The sequence below is a fragment of the Anser brachyrhynchus genome (genome assembly GCF_964034855.1).
Source record: "Anser brachyrhynchus genome assembly, chromosome: 25".
Taxonomy (NCBI): domain Eukaryota; kingdom Metazoa; phylum Chordata; class Aves; order Anseriformes; family Anatidae; genus Anser; species Anser brachyrhynchus.
In genome coordinates this window covers 7800866-7819599 of record NC_137718.1, presented here as the reverse complement: position 1 = coordinate 7819599, position 18734 = coordinate 7800866, and the positions used below count along the sequence as shown (strand labels likewise).

Here is an 18734-nt window from a genome sequence, read left to right as displayed (position 1 = left end):
CTGGTAGGGTGCTCTGGGGATGCTCCGGGGACGCTCTGGGGAAGGCTTCAGAGGGATGCTCTGGGGTGTTTGGGGGGGTGCTGTAGTGTTCTCAGGACGCTCTGTGGGGTGCTGTTGGGATGCACCGGGGGATGTTTCTGAGATGCTCTGAGAACGTATGGGGCCGACACGCCAGGGGTGTTCTCAGGATGTCGGGGGGATGTCGGGGGATGTCGGGGGGGTGTCGGGGGGATGTCGGGGGATGTCGGGGGATGTCGGGGGATGTCGGGGGATGTCGGGGGATGTCGGGGGATGTCGGGGGGATGTCGGGGGTTTGTCAGGGGGATGTCGGGGGATGTCGGGGGGATGTCGGGGGTTTGTCAGGGGGATGTCGGGGGGATGCTCCGAGAGGATGCTTGGGGGAGATGCCCCGGAGCGTTCCAAGGACGCCGAGGGCGATGTTTCAGGGGTGCTCAGGGGGGCGTTTCAAGGGGACGCTCCCGGGGGCGCGCAGGGCGGGCAGCTCCCCCCCACCCCCCCACCCCCCCACCCCCGTCCTCCCGCGGCGGGACGCGAACCCGGGCCCCAGGAGCCGGGGGCGGGGCGGGGCGGGCGGGGCCGGCGGGCGGAAGCGGCGCCGGGATTCAAACGGGCGGCGGAGGCGGAAGCGGCGGTCGGTGGGGCCGGGGGGGGGGCGCCCGAGGGAGCGGGGGCCGGCGGGGCGCACTCACGCTCTGTTTCCTTCCGCAGGCCCGGGCTCGGCGCCGCGATGCCGCCGTCCTGCAGGGAGCGGCCGGCGGGGGCCCCCCGGCGGGTGCTGGCCGCGAGGAGCCCCCGCGTGGCCCCCGCGGGCGCCTGGGTGGAGAGCGGCCCCCCGGGGCCGCGGCACGGCCTGGCCTTCGTGAGTGCTGCGGGGCTCCCGGGCCGCCCCCCCGGCACCCCCAAGGGGCAGGAGCGGACGGAGCCCGGCGTCGGGCCGGGGGCAGCCGGCAGCGTTCGTCTCGGTGGCTGTGGGGCGGGGGCGGCGAGGCAGCGCGCTGCCCGCCCAGCCTGGCTTCCCTTTACATAAGCCCTGGTTTGGTTCCCCTTGAATAAGCCGTTTGTCCTTTTTTTTTTTGGGGGGGGAGAAATGCATTGATTTAAAAATCCGTTGGGTGGGGAATCTGGTTTGTCTCTAGAAAGCGGCAGTTGACTGCCTAATTATTTGCGCCCCGCGCTGTAATTTTAGCTGGAGCTTTGTATTTTCAGCTTGTTACTAGGAACTGACTTCCGTCATAGGTAACGCAGCTAAAATCGTCAGGTTTGTGCCCGCTGCGTGCGTTTTTCCCTCATATTGGTGCTCCTCACCTTGTTTGCTGCCTCCCCGTTCGTCTATAAAGGATGTCTGTGAGCCAGAGCTGTATTCCATGTTGATGATTTGAAAATAGGAATGTTAAATGTTCCAGGCCGTAGAGCCGATATCTGCAGTACCCCATTAGAAACACTTAAGAAAATCTTCGTTGATGCTTTTCTCAGGGATTTCTGCTTTGAGGGTTATTATAAGAAGACTAAAGGTGCATTAAATATAGGATGATGAGTTCAGTCCCCTGTAATTAATGCCTAAACGTTACAGAAGCTCCTGTGCTTCTGAGATGATTTATTTCCATATTGTAATTTAAATTCCGAAAGGTTGAGATAATATATGGAAATGAATTGTCTCCGTATTCGCATAGCTTCCACTGCCAAACTCTGGGGGGAGCTGAAGCCTTCTTGGGCGCTCCTGGTCCTCTGCATTTCAACACGACTGGGAGCTGCTGGTCCTTGCTGGGAGGGCTGAGCCTTGGCTTTGCGCCGGAGCATTGCCTTGGTTTGTCTTGGCACAAATCCTCATCCTCTGCTGGGGAGAGGTGTCCTCACCCTGCGTGTTTGCCATGCTCAGCTGTGCTCCTTACCTCCCCCTAGCCCTTGTGCTATCAGGTGTGGCCAAAGGTGCGCAGGGTTATCAGAACTTACTTAATGCGCTTTTATAAACCAATGGGTCATACTAAAAAAAAAAATAATAATAATAATGCCTCCTCAATCAGAATTGCTAATGAAATTGCCAGCAGGGAGCGTGGCAGGTTGTTGATGGCATCTTCAGCATTTTTCTGTGTAGCTCTGGCTTGCTTTCCCTGTTAATAGTGCAGATTTCTGTCTTCATGCTTTGGCTGTGCTAATGGGGCCCTGCTGCTGTTCGTGTTCCTGACAGCGAGGTATGTGGGGTGCAGACAGCCCTGTGATTTGGGGTTGTAAAAGTGTCTATCAGGAGATATGATGCAATCAGCCACACGGTCTGTCAGCTTCTTACCAGCAGCTCTGCTCATTTCCCTTCGTTCTCTTCCTCACTGCTGTGTTTAATGTAAAGCTGAATAAAACTAAGCATGTAAATAAGTAAAACTGAATCAGCTTGCAGCAGGTGACAGCCTGCCTCTGCAGGTCTCGCTGGCCACCTCTTTTCAGGATTCTGCACAGTTATTTACTGATTTGACAGCCAGGGAAGTGATACTGGTTTTCTTTAAACCTTGGTAGCGCAAGCAGAATTGCCTGGCATGGCTTCAAGTGGGAACCATGGAAAACCTGATTTTTAGGTCATTGCTTTTAATCTTTCACTTCAGATGGTAAAATCATTGTCAGAGCAGTAGCCCTGCCTGTACCGTGGTCAGCAAACTGCTTGATGCACTTCCAGCATGGCTTTTGTGAGACACTTGTCTGAAAAATGGACGTGGGATCTTGTACAGAGTGTTAATGTGACGGAGGTTAGCTTGCTTCTTTGGGTCTAGACTTAGAATTTCTGAGTATTCGTGGGAACGGTGACCAGGAGTCACTGTGTTAGGTTACTTTTTTTTCCCTTTCTCTGCATGTTGCAGAGTCAAAGGAAGAAGCGTGTGTGCTCAGTAGCAGCACCTAGCTAGCTAGATTCAATTCAAGCTAGTAGCAATTCAATAGGCATTGTCCAAGCTGGTGTCGTGCAGTTTATGAAACAAAATGTCATTATTAACTGCTCTGGGTGCTGCTTGCCTGGCCTGTAGATGCAGGTTTTGGACGGGGAAGCAGGAATATGGGCTGCTGTAATGCTGCAACGTAGCAAAAGTCTTGTGGAATCTTCTTTCACCTCTCTCAGGCTTCAGCATTTCGAGTTGAGGAGGAGCTGAAGGAGCAGCAAAGGGAGAAGGCAGCAAGCCTGAGACGCTTCCAGGGAGAAGTAAAGCAGCGAGTGAACCAGCAAGTCAGGATGAGGAGAAAGCAGCAGCTGCAGAAGTCCTGCGAAGCGGTAAGCATCCCTCTTCTCCCTGTCTCACAGACTTCCAAAACCAACGTGTCCCTCTAAGCTGGGGAAAAAAAACAACACTGCAAACCCTAAGTCAAGATGTTAATACGAAAAAGGAAACTTGTGGCTACAGCAGGCCCTGTGGCTGCAAATAGCAAACCCGTGAGTGAGGCCAGCATGGGACCTTGGCTAGCTCTGATGCCAGAGGTGCATTAAGCCTTTTGCCTCCCCATGGAAGGGTCGATGGCTCCCTGGAGCAGTAGCCAGAGAACAGTGTCCTTGGTGCCCTCTCAGATCTACACAGTGTTAAAAAATAGCCAGGCCCGAGTTGTGAATGGTGTGAATGTCTCCTGGTCGCATTGTAGCGAAGCAGCTTGTCCTCTCCCAGGGCAGCTTGCAAGCAACACTTCCACACCTTGTCCATGTTCCCATTTTCTCCCAAGGGCTTGTTTTAGCCTGTGAATACATTTAATCCTTTCTACTTTCAAACAGCCTTCAGTAATACTTGCCAGAAACTCACTGTGCAGCGAGAAGGGGAAGTACCGAAATATCAACAGTTTTGGACACACCCCTAGGGTGTTTGGGCTGTTTCCAAAGATGAGAAGGCATGGTCGAGTGGGTATGTCCTCATGTAACTCTGCTAGCAGCATTCAGAACAGCAGCAAAACTGCTTGTGTTTTCTCATGGTGCCCACTAACGAGTGTTGCTTTAGTGTCTTGTTTTTTTTTACCTCAGAAGGGTGAAATCCTAGAAGCTGAGCATGAGCTGCTGCAGGGACATGTGCCTGCCAAGGGGGAGATGATCACTTGAGATTTACGTGTTGTTTTTTTTTTCTTTTTTACATCGGGGGCTGTGTCCTGGCAGGCAGAGAAGGAGACCTGCCTTGCCATGCGGTACTCGGACTCGGTGCTGCACTTGACTCCCAAGAAGAACACGTGTGTGTTTCGGAGCCACCCTGCACCCGTCATCTGCAGCCCCAGTGCCCGCACCATCCTGGCACAGTGGCAGGAGCAGGGGGTGCCCAGCGAACCCTTCCAGCAGCAGGCCACCAAGGTGTGTAGGTTCCCTCCTGCGCTCATCTTTTCCATCCCTGCTCTGTCGTGCTGTGTGCTTGTTGTTTGAAACAGAAGACGGGCAATATTTGTTTTCTGCCTGTTTTTACAATGGATCCCTAATATTTATACTGAATGAAGCATTGGCTTACATTTTTATTCTGGCTTACAAAATGTTGGTATACCACTCCATGGGATGCTGTGCTTGTATTTTCTCCACTGCTTGTAGACACAGTGAATTTACAGTAAAACCCACGGGGAAACCTGCACAGTGACCTGTTACTGCGCTGGGATGTCATGTTGGAGAGTAGACACTAGATGGTGCCACCTCATTGAAGCTTGTGTCCTGCAAACCAGGAGTGTGTGATTGTGAAATCTTGGAAAATGTGATCTAGGGACTTCTTTAATAGAGATGCTGACGCTGCATTTGGCATCTTATAAGGCATTTGCGTTCACCTAGGAATTGGAGTTGTTCTAGTTGGGGCACTGTTTCCCCTGGGATGTGTAACAATTTCTGGCTGGGCACTGGGGATCTGGCACTTCTAACATCTCAGCAAAGTGATTTGGGAATGGATGAGCTGTAACCATGTCCTTTACCATGGCTGATCAGGGTTTCAGTGCATTTGGGCAGCTCTGAAAGATGCATTGGTGGCAGATTACCCCAATCACGTGTTACACCTGTTGGTGAAGCTGACTGAAAGTTGACCCACACTCCCTCGATAAAGCACTGAAGCTCTCCTTGTTTTGAGCAGGGTGCGTTGCGACATCTCTTCTACGTAATTAAACTTCTTGGCGTGGCCCTCGCAGAAAGCATCTATTGACCTGTTGTTTTGCCTGTCCTTATGTCCCCTCTTACGGCAGCTCAGCAAAACCATGAGGCAAGTTCGTCGCAGGCTGGCATCCTGCCAGACTGTGCCTGAAGGAACGGGGCCCCCTGAGCTCCCCGGTGGCACCTGGAGCCTCAACAGGAGGCATGAGGTGAGTGAGGGCAGCTGGGGCAGGCTAAGGTGAGTTACCTGTGAAGCTGTGGGCAGGTCTGATGCTAATTGGCAAATCCGAAGCATCACTCAGGGAGTCTGTTCAGCAAAAACTGTTTTTGCAACCCAGATGATGATTCACCCATGGATGAATGGGGCTTGAGGGCTCTGTCCCATGCATGACACTTCCACCTTTGTTCTTCTAGGCACCTTTCAGAGAAGGCGGAAGGGTAAAGTGGGTGAAAACACTTCTGTTTGCAGAGACTAATGAAAGATAAACTAGGAAATACAAGTTCAAAAAAGGTTTAAGAGGCTTAGATTGTGGTCTGGGTATCTGGGAGGAATGTAGTGATCGACTCTCCCCTTATGCGCCTTTATTTCTTCAGCAAACCTCAAGAATTGTTTCCATTGCATCAGTCTGTGTTGTGTGCGTGGCTAAGATCTGGAGGGTATTCCTCATCCAGGACTGGCTTCTGGCAGGCATGTAGTTGTTGGCATGCATCTCCTTTTCTCAAAGCGTTAAGTACATAGTAGCCACGTAACAAGATTAGTCCCAAGTGCCTGACCTTTTGTGCTGTTCAATTTCATCCTGTTTTTGTTACTCAAAATCAGCTTTATGCTACAGCTGTTGGCATAGCTGTGTTGTGCTTTCTATGCCAAGACCTTTCTTAAACTGATGTACTTTGCCCACCCACCAGTCCTGGAGAATACCAGCAGCAACCCAAGCTGGTATTTGGTCTTACTGCCTTCACTGGAGCCAGCTTCCTGCCCGTCTTGCAGCTCTTCATTCCCTTCTCTTTTCGGGTTCATCAAGGGTGAAGTACATCTTGGCTAGTTGTTATCTAGAAAATGCCTTTTATGTAAGGGCTGGTCTGGGTCTTCCTACTCCGTGTATTGTTGGATGTCTGTTCAATAAAGTCAGCTTTGAGAACAAGAGTTACAGAAACACTGTAATTATGGGCTCAGAAAACTTGTATCTATTTCAAACACTGCGCATACCTTCTGTTTAAGTCCTCAATGCCTTCAGAATGCTCAGCAAGATGGACCGATAACATTACTTGGCTATTAGCAGTGTTAAAGCCTCACATAAATAATACAGTCCCTGCCCAAGCAAGCCAGACGGTTACAGAAGACAGAGAGCACTTGTGGGATGTGTGGTGTGGGAGTCCTGTGACAAGTCATCCACAGCAGTGAGAAACAAGGCTGGGAGGAATTCTGGGCCACTCCATCCGTCCTCCTACCCGAGCCATAGTGTAGGTACTGTTGCAGAAATATGCTAATCTCCACTCTCTTAAAACTTCTGGCAAGAAGGCTCTAATAGCTTCCCTAGGCAACTTTTGCCAAGAGGGATATGTTGATTTATTGCATTACTCTGTTTTATTACTCCAAGATGGTAGAGAATAAGAGTTCTTATTTTAATGTGACTCTTTCTTCCTATATGAATGCCTTGTTTTCCATATTCACAATTAGACAACAGCTTATTCCCTCCTTTTCGGATGCAAAAGGTTGCCACAGACATCACACCTTGATAATTGCTGCTTGCCCTTTGTGTTTGTTCATGTTGACCTTCCTTGTGTTGTGTTTCCCAGCAGATTTCTGTGATTTGAATTCAGGCGTTTTAACCTGTTCTCAAATATTTCTGCGACTTCATGTAGCCTGGTGGGTTCTTTCTTCTGTCAGTCTGGCCAATGATGAAATTATCAAGCAGAGTCCACCTAGTTCTTCTTCTCTATCTCAGCAAGCTACCTTGACTGAATCCAGATAGCGTTTTTTAGTCAGTATTGCACCTCCCTTGTACTGGTTTCACTTAATGAGTATTTTCCTTACCAAAGTGTTGCATCAGGCCGTGTCAAAAGCAAGGCTAAAATTGAGATGTCTTCTGCTATGGTCTTGCCTGAGGCTTCTTCTCTAGTAGGATAAATTCATACCATCTAGACACTACTTTCTCCTGACAAATTTGTGTTGGTGGCTACTTATCTTGTTTTCTAGCAGCTTACAGGCAATTTGCAAGGTGATTTCTTTTCATTTCTCCAGAATTCAGGCAATTAAAAGCTTTTGAGGCTGAAATTCCTGTAGTTTTCTCTTTAGTATTTCCTTTTCCCCTCCTTAATTTAAAGGCTATTTAAACACTGCGTGTCCTTTCCCAATAACCTGGACCTCCATGCATTTCCAAGGGGGTTGTTAGCAGCTTGTCTGCCAGTCCTGGAGGTAACCCAGGGCAGGTTCTGCCCACTTAAAAAACAAACAAACAAAAACAAACAAAAAAACCCTCAGTTTCTAGGAATAATCTGAATTTTTCTTCCCAGTTCTAGTCCAAGATTTGTCTTGCTTCTGTTACTAGCTCAGGACAACTCTTTGGCTGAAAGCCAATGCACAGAAGCATAAAATCCAGTTTTTCTTGGTGTCCTCTGATAATTTTCCCTCTCCCTGTGTAATGAGTCCTCTTTTGTCCCTCTTACCAAAAGCCTGATTTCTTGTTACCTTGATGTCTCTTGTTTTACTTGGAGCCTTGGCCTTTCTGGCACTTGTTTTATGCCCCTGCATGCTTGTGTTGTCTCCTACATGATTCTTTCAGTAGTCTGACCCATGCTTCATTTCCTCTGTGCTCACATTGATCACAGGCACAAGAAGAGCTTGGGACTAAGCCAGATTTGTCTCACACTATGCATCACGTCTTTCCACTCCAGCAAGGTAGCTTGTTCTTGTTCAGTTAGCATTGTTTAAAGATCTGCTGCTTCTTTGGTTCTGTTTTCCTTTTTCTATTTTTTCTTCTTCCCTGTAAGGAGTCGCATTCTCTGCAATTGTTAAACAAGAAGTCTGTTCCTGAAACCATTGCTGTTCCTCACTTCCGCAGATTTCTTTTCAGGTCAGAAACTGTTTAAAGATCCTGCTGGTCTGTTCCCTGCTGCAATTCTTTCCCAAACAGATACCTAGATTGTAATCCAGTGGAAATTATCTGTCCTGTGTTTCAGGTGATCTTGTTCACCAAGTCTTCATCTGCTTTGCGGAAGGGTTTGTAGGTCTTCAGCATGACAGCACCCAAATTCTTTTCCCCAGCTGACCATTCCCCAGAGATTTTTTTCCCAGCAGTTTCATTTCCTTCTGCCTTCAGGGCTTCAGAGCGTCCTTAGAAAGCAATAACCGTCACTCTCTACTTCCTTGTCCTAACTGAAGAAGCTCCTCTGTGTTGTATTTTTGTCATTACAACGTTGATAGAGTAATTCCTATGCCTATCAAATAATTTCTTGTGCAGACTGGCTCCAGGCTATCCTCCATGCCTCGTATATTGCAGCACAACCATCTTGAGCAAACCCTGGCTTGACCTGTGCTCCTCCTGTTGATCCACCCTCACACTCTATGAACAATCCTACTCTTTCCCACCTGTCTCCCCTGTCTCCATTCCTAGCCTGCTGAAGGGACAGCAAGGAGGAAAAAAAAAATGGCTCAGAGCTTGCTTCTGGCATTTTGATTTCTAGTTTGTAGGAAACAATCTGCTGCCTCTCAAAATATTGTTAATATCCTTTCAGGAGCCTGCCCACTTACCATCTGAACAACTACAGAATGAGTGTCACTCAAGAGATCCCACCTACCCCAAATCCTCGCAGTTGTGAAATAGTGCCTGGAGAGGTCTTTCCCTTTTCTTTGCTTCACCCCACACACATACATCTGTCCCTCACTTTCTACAGTTGGTTGTAGTCACGAGCTACCCTGTTAATTTAGATTTTCTGGCTCTCGTGCCCTGCAGTGATGCTTGAATATGTTGTGTTGCTGCTTGCCAGGTCTCAACTGACTTCACAGAACAAGTACCCTGAGGTTAAAGCTACTTCTAACCCTTGAGCAAGTATATTGCCTTTGCTCTCTGCACCAAAGCAGTCACGTATGAACTTTGCATTCACACCTGTCTCCTCCAGGAACCAGTGCCTCATGCCACAGTGCCCACAGAAGATGAGAGTGAGGAACGTCTAGTAGGACATCATGATCTTCCAGCTGAACTACAAGACCAGGCAACAGCCCCACATCAGGCTGAACAAGAAGATGGCTTCTATATCAAAGTGGAATTTGAAAAAGTAATACTCATATGAGGTTGGGCCAGTTAGTCTGAAGAAGTTCAAATCTTTGGGAGTTGGGTTTGTTTAAGCAGGGATGGTGAGGCTGCTGTTGTAATCAGTTTCAGTTACTCCTTCAGGCCTGGCTAACTCTTATGCCTACTCTCAGCTTTGGTCAAAACAGGCCAGAGAGCAGTGTGAAAGCCAGGTGAGATTGGCTTGGAGAAGGGTCTCTGGCACAGCACACGCGGTCTTGAGGGACACCTTTGCGAGAAGGTGCCTGTGAACTTACGTGTGTCTTGATCTGTGGGCATAAGGTCACCATTTTTAAATACACAAAGCCTGTTAGTGGGTAAGTGTATTGGGAGCTCTGACTGTTGTGCTCTCTTAGAATAGCCGTGCCGTTTCGACATTACTGTTGTACTGCTTTAATCTTACCGCTGTGGCTTCAAAAGTGGTTTATATGTGCTTGCCTCATCATGCCAGTTGGCTGGTGCTCAGCAGAAATCTGAGACTGCGCGTGCAATTGCATCGTGCGCTTAATCTAGTTTCAGGAGGACCTGTGGCTGCCCCTTGTCCTGTGCTGGGGAGGGAGAGCAGTGGGTGCATCACACCAGACAGAAGCCTCCAATAAAATGGAAAAAAAAAAAAGTTTTTCATCAGAGGAATGAACTGGCATCCCTCACCCTTGCCTCAGGGCCGGCAGCTGGTGGGGATGGTACCAAACACCTCCCTTAGAGGCAGCATTTATGTGCCTGCTGCTGGGAATCCGGCTAAGGTATTTACTGATTCTTTGTTTTCAGTCAGAGTTTTGTTAAGCATCTGAGGTGTGGAAATGTTTTGCCCTTTGGATTACTTGGAGTAGTTAGCAAATACTTTATGGATATAGCAACACGTGCCCAACCTTATCTGGTGATTCTGTCCAGCTAGGGAGCAGAAATACTGGCTTGGCAAATATTGTGAGTGGAGTGAAGAAGGTGAAGGTTTGCACTGAGGTTTTGGGAGACGTTGACTGTTGAACTTCCCTGACACTTCCTTTGTTACTATTACTTTCTTGTACTTCGTGAAGTTCAGAATCAAAGTCTGGGAGGTGAGGTGGTAATATGAATCCCTATTTAAACTAATACAGAAAACTCCTCGAAGGATGCCTTTAGAAGTGTTTTGTCAAAGCATTGGTGCTCATGTTCCTATATGGAGGTGTAGAACGTGTCTTCTGTCTGGTGATAGGGAGGGGAGGCCAAACGTAGTGGTGCTTTAACACCGATAGGTAGCTAAGCTCCGCCGTGCTGCTCTGTCACTCCCTCTCCTCAACAGAACAGGGGGAGAAAAAAACTTGAGGTAAGAATAGGGAGATCACTCACCAATTACCATCCCAGGAGAAACAGACTCAGCCAAAGGGAGACTAATTGCCTATTGCTCACAGACAAGAGCAGTGAGGACTAAAAGCACCTTTCCCCCATCCACCCTCTTCTGCCTGCTCCACCTGAGCAGCACAGGGACAATGGGGGCTGCGGTCAGTCCCTGAGGCTTCGTCTCCGCCGCTCCTCGGTCCCTCTCTGCCCCTGCTCCCCACGGGATGCCGTCCTTCCCGAACTGAGCCTGCGGGGGCTGCCCACAGGCGGCAGCTCTTCAGGAACTGCTCCTTACCACAGGGTCTGTCAGGAGCAAACTGCTCCAGCACAGGTCCCCCACGGGCAGCAGCCCCCGCAGATCCCCTGCTCTTGGGTGGGCTCCTCCCCGGGCTGCAGCGTGGGGATCTGCTCCGTGGTGCCCGTGGGCTGCAGGGGGACAGCCTGCTGCACCGGGGGCCTCTACGGGGGAACTTCTGCCCCAGCGCCTGGAGCACCTCCTGCCCTCCTGCCGCACTGCCCTTGGTGGCTGCAGGGTTCTCTCTCTCGCACTTCTCGCTCCCCTCTCCCAGCTGCAGTTTTTTAGCACAGCAGTTTTCCTCCCCTTCCCCTCCCCCTCCTTAATTCTCCTCTCCCAGAGGCCCAACCAGCATTGCTCATGGCTCAGCTCTGGCCAGTGGCGGGTCCTTCTTGGAGCAGCTGGAGCTGGCTCTGCTCTGACATGGGGCAGCTGCTGGGCTCTGCTCACAGAGGCCACCCCTGTAGCCCCCCCCCCCCCCCCCCCCAAATAAAGCCTTACCGTGTACGCCTAATGCACACACATCCTGGAAACGTGCAGCTTGTGTTAGGTGGGTTACCCTGGTGAGGACTGACTCACCTCCAGCTTGGAGGACTTTGCTGAGGGAAGGTGAGAAACTTGGCTGTGAAGATGCTGATGCTGCTCTCTTGTACTGTCTTTCAGTTCTGTGATGGATCAGTGAAGGACTTGAGCCTGCCCAAGTCTCCCCAGAGACTGAACCCCACTTGTCGAGCTCCCCTTGTACTCTGGGCTGGCATAGACCAAGAGGAAACCAAGAAGCAGGTTTGTCTGCTACAGCCAAGCTCACTGCTTTGTCTCCATTTCGGGAGTGAAAGGTATTGAGCCTAGGGAATGCTGCTGGCTCAGATAAGCCTTGGGAGCAGCATCTGCTGGGTTTGTAAGTGCTGATGGTCTACTGGGTTTTCAGCAAACCTACACAGTAGGTAGAAACCTACACAGTATCTGAGATCCAAATTAACACTGAAGTGTTTTAGAAGAAAAGAGCTTGGTTCATTTTGCCTTGCAAAACAAAAGCTGAAAGGTGTTGTGATTTGTTCTCTGTAGTTGCACGGGGAGGGGGCGGAAGACCTGCCAAAAATGTTATTTAAAAAATATGCTGGGGGGGGAAAAAAAGAAAAGAAAAAGAACAAAACCCTACTTTATCTTGTTTGGATATAAGGCTGGAATATAAAGGTTCCTACCATATCAGTACCTAGCAGGAGGGATAATGGCTTTCAGGCACAGACTGCAAGCCTGACACTTGCAGGAGCTTGGCTGTGCTCTCAGCTTGAGCCGCTCCATTCGGTCAGTGCAAGGCATGAAGTTACGTCCCTCTTGGCTGGCTCATGGGCCCTTTACTTGAGCACAGTAACTTTGCCTAACTTGATTCAGGAGTGGTCTAAGCTTGCTGCGGTTTGTTTGTGTTGTTAATGGGGTTTCGTATCTTACTGTAGCACGCTGAGGGTCTGATTTAATCACAGGGGCCAATCAGTCTGTGTCCAACAGTTTGGCTCATGCTAATGCAGGAGATGCAAAGGGATTGTTTCTCTGGGATGCCTAAAGAAAGTGGCTTCTTTTTTTCCTGCTTCTTTCTGACTTGAACATTTCTCTCATCTTTTGTCAGCTTCCTTGCAGTCTACAGCATAAAACTTGAAAGGACTTTGAACAAATTGTTTTTGTTCTTTATGTGCGTTTTTCTAACAAACTGATCCAAAAATCCGGTTGTGGTTTCTAGAAGGCATGACAGCAGCTGGGGCTTGTCAGGCTGTTGCTTCCCCCATCAGTTCCCTCTGCCCCTTGCTTTGTATCTCCTTGGCTCTGATCCACCTTGAGATAACTGGGTTTGCAGCAGGCTCTTCCGTATGGTTTTTTCCACCCAGCTTTCTACACTTTCAGCCTGCCAATCTCTCCTGCGCCTTTATCTCCAGCTGTGCAAGGCTGTTTCCAGTGAACAGGACAGACACATTCAGCCCAGAGCTCTTGGTATTGATGAGAAAATCCATGCCTTCCACTTTCTGGCATCGTGGAGCTCGAATAAACTGAATGCTGACTGTTCCCCATTCAGGTGGCAGGATCAGATGTGAGATTGAGCCAGGAGGTTTCCCCACCCTCGCTGCATCTTTGGGTTTAAGCTGAAGCCCAAACACTGAACCTCTCCGTGTGGTCCAGCTGTGTGAGAGCTGTGTTCCATGTGGGGCTCTCGGGTTTGTCTCAGCAATGAGTTTGCTGCCTCTGCAGTTCTGCATGTGATGGGTTCAGCTTGATGTCGTGCATTATTTATTGATTGATTTCTTTTGGAGATAACAGGATTTTGTGTAAGGCCTGCAAGTGGACCGTGGTGGATAGAAATTCATGCACTGTTGCTTGTAGCACTCTCCTCTATTGGAATGAAGTGGGGGGAGCTGTTTTTTTTTCTCGCCAGGAAAGTAAGAATTTAGGAATTTGTCAGGTGTCCCGTATCCATAAGAGATTCAGTCAAAGGGTGCTGGTACTAAGCTCTGTGATGCTCTGAGATGCCTTGGACTCCCTTCATCTCTCCAGCTTCTCCTTAGTCCTGGGATATTAAGGGACTTTTAAGGATTGTTTGGGGAAGGAGTGAGGCTTCTATCCAGACAACTATGAGCTCCAAAAGTCAAGCCGAGCATTGATATTACCTGACATTAGATAAGTCTCCTACAAGACATCCTTCTTAAAGTTGCATCTTCATTCCTACAGCGTCAGAATGAGTACCTGAGGTGCAAGCGCCTCTTCATGAATGTTGAGCGAGAGCAAGTGAAGGAGCAGCGGAGGCAGAAAGAGCAGCAGAAGAGGATTGCTAAGTGAGTACGTGCAGATGAGCAACACGCTCTCACTTTCCTTTTGCAGCCCAGTAAACAAAACACAAAGGCTTTGAGAAGACTGTCTTGATAGGAGGAAAAAAAAAATGTGATGAGTCACATTCTGACTCCTTTGCCACTTTATCTACTTTAAAAAAATTGATTTTTTTTTTAATTACGCAGTAAGAAATGGGAGTTAGAAATGTCAGGCTGAGAGAGGTATGGTTTACCAAACCACAGCCCTCTGGGGCACTGATCCCAAGACCCTGTGCCCATGTTCAGAAACTTTGGGGTGAGATCACGTTCTCATTAAACTACTTTTCTCTGGGATGTTTATGTCAGACCCTTTACCCTCATAACTATAAACATATATATGGCATAATAAAAAGATTTCTTAGCACTTGTTCCAGAGTTGAAAACTCCTTATCTATGTAAAAAAAAAAAAAAAAATCCTTACCTATGTAAAAGTACCTGTTCGCGTTTTGGTTGTTTCGTCTCCACTTAAGGAGGAGCTCTGCAATTTCAGACCAAAAGAAGAAAGATGCTCTACGCTTTTGTCTTTGACTCGCTATGCAAGAGCATCTAAAAATTGCATCTAAAATGATCCAATTCCACACCGTAATCACCTTGTTTTCTGACACTGGGTTTGCAGTGAGCAGGCTCTGTGGGAGCAGCACCGGTTTGTGAGGGCAGGATTTGGACCTCCCGTTTGATTTGATTTGAAGTGCCATTTCAAAAAAGCAGCGTAACCCAGATGCCACCTGCAACCAGCTCCAGCCGATCCAAGTGGACAAACCAGCAAGTAGAATAAATGAGTGAGCCTTTAAATGAAGGGCTCAGCCTGCTGTGATGCATTGTTCCTGGGGCACAAGATCCTGGTGGTTGGTTTTTTTGTGGCCATTTTTCAGAGAGAAATTGCAAATCTGAGGAAATTCTTCAGCCACATTCCTGAAACTTAAATTGGCGCTCAGAGCTTTGGAGACCCTTTCCTGCCCTGCAAGTGCTGGCGAGACACCAGGGACTTTCTAGTTAGTGATATCTTCTCCCCCCCTCGCCCCTTCCAGTCCCAGGGTCTCTGCTAGACTTGCAAGCTGCTCAGAGCATGTGCAAAAAAAAGCTGGTTTTGCAATTACTTAGTGTAAAGCTAAGTTGGCCTTGGCCTTAGCTTCTACAGTAGAAGATTTATGGTGGTGTAGTTAAGGCTCTATTACCACTTCATTTAAAAGATGTTTTGGAGTTTATAACTTGACGAGAAGTTTGGCTTCGGTACTTTCCTTCTCAATGTGTGAGTACTTCATTCTCATATCTGACCCACCAAATGGAGTAACATCCTAAAAGTCCCATTCTATTACGCTTTCTTTCCCTGGCTTCTACCCAGCTTTGACTTTTATGAATGCCTTTTGGCAGTGATCAGTGTGTAACATATTATTGCATTTGTTACTCATCAGCAGGAATAAAATGGCAGATGCTTCGGTTTAAAGTCTTTGTGTTTTGTAATTGCCACTTGTCAAGGGAATGTGCTTTGCATTTTTGTAAATTATACAGTCCAGATTCCATGGAAGGGCTGGAGTGCCATTTAGGTGCAATGGAAATTGAGGCAATGGAGGAAGATTTGGTTTAAAAAAATAAAAAAATTAAAAAAATCACCTCTTCAAGTCTATTTAGAAGTCTATTTAGAGTAGACATGGGATCCTTGGAGTTTTTCTGCTGTACCCTGCATTCTTCTGCAGTCCTGTTAAGTTCCTTGTCATGGAAATTTTGCAAGGACAGCTTATGGTAGGATCCAAGCTGCCCTATAATCAGAAGATATCACAAGTGGGGTGGCTGGATAGTTGGCCCCATGGACTGTTGCCCTTTGGGTGGATATAAAAGAGCCCAGGCACCGTTCTTGGTTTCAAAAGAATGGAAGAGAGCATCTCAGGAGCTTTTTTGGAGCAGTGGAGGTGCCACTTCAGAACAGGAACATGTAAATGTGGTGGGTGTAAATGTGGTCCAGCACATGTCAGGAAATGGGGCTCACGTGGGGAAGCTCCTTCCTCCTCTAAGGAAGCCCAGTGACAGTTGTCTGTGCCTGCAGGATTAAGAGCAAGAAGGAGAACCAGCGCCAAGTGGAAGAGCAAAAGATGCAGGAGATGGCTGAGCAGCAAGAACCCTGCTTGGGGGAAAGTGTCTGTGAAATCCTGGCCCACCTTGAACTGGAGGAGAGAAGGCTGAAGAAGATTAAGGAAAAGCAGCAGCGAAATAAGGAGTATGTGAGGTGAGCTGCCAACAACTGAGTCCTGGCTCCTTGTACAGAGCAAAAGTGAATGCTTTGTCCCTTGCAGGTATGTAGAAGCTCTAAGAGCTCAGGTGAAGGAGAAGATGAAGCTGTACAACATCGAATTGCCTCCCTTGTGCTCCTGCAGCTCTGATTTCTGGGAGTCCCACCCAGATACCTGTGCCAACAACTGTGTCTTCTACAAAAACCACAAAGGTAGGAGCTCCTGCTCTTCACGAGGACTTAGCACAGACCTAGCAGAGGGCGTATGTCTGACTGCACTGGGAGAAATCAATCCTGGCCAGAAGTTCCTGTTGGTCCTGGGCTACTGTTTGCTGATACTGTGCAGAAAAGCTCATGGCTGCCAGGACTGCAAGCATACTCCAAAAAGAAAAGGGCCCTGCTGCTGGTAGACTGAACATTGTGTTTAACTAGATCTTCCTGTGCTGCAGGTACGTCTTGTAATACTGCGCAGATGTGCCCAGCTGCTAGCTTGCATAGTGTAAGACTAGGGCAACTCAAACATGTTGCTCAGGGAAAAATCAGGTGTTCAGCTGCTCATTTCTAATCCCCTCTTCCTTTCTCTCTCCAGGGAGCTTAGTGGCATCCACAGCAAAATGCCAGCCTCTGTGTCAAAGTGTTGAAAAATGCTGCTGTAAATATGTAGATGTGTTGACAGGGGGAGAGCCATGAGGAAAATACTGCAGAACGGGCTTGTTAAGGGCATGGGAAACCAGTGGCTTTTGGAGCTCTTTGCTTAAATGCTAGATCTGCACTTGGGGAGGTTGGTTGAAAAAAGGTGATAGAAATCATTATCTTTACACGAAAAGTGCTCTGATCTAGGAAAAATACCTGCCTGAGTAATTGGGAGTTATCTTCTAGGTGGCTTTGCAAAGTGGAGAAATGGAGGCCTTAAAAAAATCTCTGGGTTTCCTGCTTTGGCTGACGTACCACTCTGTAATTGGGAGTGTACAGACTGCCATACAGCCTGCAGGGTGCAAAAAAAGAATGTGGAAAACTACAGGCATGTTGATTAATCTTAAAAAACAGGTCTTCTCTCTTTGCTTTGCAGTAAAAGACAGAAGCTGCCCCCAGCTTTGGGCCATAGGTGAAACTCTCATCTCCTAACGCTGCTTCTCGGTTCTTTCCCTACTCAGCCTACAGCCATGCTCTGCAGTCTGTTGTCCTGTCCTGTGACCCCACAGATGGAAGGATTAAACTGCCCATCCGTGACCTCGCTGCTCTCTGCACACACCCTGTGAAGCACCAGTGAAGAGGGTGGCTGTGTGCCCCTGTGGCTCAGGGACTGGCGTAAGTAGGCATCGTGTCCCAGCATGAGAGCCGTGCCGTGCCAGAGCACTTGCTCCTTGTGCTCAGGTTTAAGTCATGCATCTTTGGTTTTGCTCCCTTGGTGCGGTTGGCCAGACCAGGAGCACAGGGCGGCTGGCAAGTGTGAAGGGGCTGATTGTTCTTGTGGGCTTGTTTAGAGGCCAGCATTTGAATTTTGGTGTTCAGCTGCTCAATAAACTTTGCAGCATGTGTGATGCTCTGTAGTCTTGTCTGCAGTGAGAAATGAGGAGAAACAAGGTGCCCAGGGTTGAGTATCGCATCGCCTCATCCATCGCTTTAAGCCACACTTCTGGGATCACTTACAGAGTGTTTTGCCGTGGGTGCTTGGCCCCAGCTCCTGGCAAAGGGTGCGCATGCCTGCCGCCAAACCTTTGCCCGCCCTGATCGGTTCACAGAGGAGTGATCTTGGGCATGCGGCCAGCCCGTGCTGCAGGCACTAGCAGTGCTTGGGAAGCACTATGTGTGATCCAGCTGCTTTGAATGAAACCCTCCCGATCCTGAACTTCTTCCTTCCCGCTCCCTTCTATAGATTTCCGTATCATGCACTCTGGCCCCTGCTTCTCAGGTCACGGGGCAGAGTAAGGTATGTATTGCTCATTTGCTTTCTTCCTGGAGAGGACCTAATTGCCCCCACCCAGAGTAGCACCCAATCCACGCTCCCGTGGCCTGTTTTCCTCTGGAAAGGAGCTTTGCCCTGGGAAAAGTCTGTTTAAACTCTTGGTGAGCATAGTGCTTTTCTGGGTGCTGCTGTTCTTGGGATGCTGGGATGGATTTGCTTTGACAAGGAGTCTAGTCATGGGGATGCTGCTCTGTGGTACCAGCATCGCAGGCTGCTCCTGTTGCTTCACTGGGGTTCTGAGCATCCCAAAACCCAGAGCATCCCAAAGAGAAACCTCGTGCCTGGGTGCTGTCAAAGCCACTGGTGCCCCTGGCACCTTCTGCTTGGTATCCTGCAGCCAGTGGGGAACATTCAGGTGCCAGGATGCAGGTGGGTGACCCCATCCGTCTCCACACAGTGCAGAGGAGCCACGGCCGAGCCCAACACTGCCAGACCCACTGATGGCACTGTTTTTCTCCTTTTCTTTGAAATCCAATTCACAGCCCAATTCCCAGGCAAAACCTCCACTATCTTCCTGTGAAAGCGATACTGTGAGTGCGATACTGTCCTGGACAGAGGTTGCACCATAACCCATCATTAATGCTTACTGCTTGCCACATGGGTGCTGGCTGACGGGATGCCAGGGTCATCGCAGCGTGGCCACCGCTGGGCACCCTCCTGCCACCTCTCCAATATTAACCCAGGCAGGAAGGGCAGGCGACCGAG

General features: G+C 48.9%; 1 protein-coding gene across 1 annotated transcript; it reads left to right on the top strand.

The window, feature by feature from the left end:
* The first annotated feature begins 591 nt into the window (after positions 1-591).
* CCDC15 (coiled-coil domain containing 15) lies at positions 592-17604 on the top strand. The gene is made up of 11 exons (XM_080567897.1): positions 592-652; positions 730-880; positions 3119-3268; positions 4130-4318; positions 5179-5295; positions 9206-9361; positions 11651-11770; positions 13703-13806; positions 15881-16060; positions 16128-16276; positions 17218-17604. Exons 2-11 carry the CDS (start codon positions 749-751, stop codon positions 17331-17333), a joined length of 1413 nt encoding a protein of 470 aa, XP_080424023.1. The 5' UTR covers positions 592-652; positions 730-748; the 3' UTR covers positions 17334-17604.
* The last annotated feature ends 1130 nt before the right edge of the window (positions 17605-18734 follow it).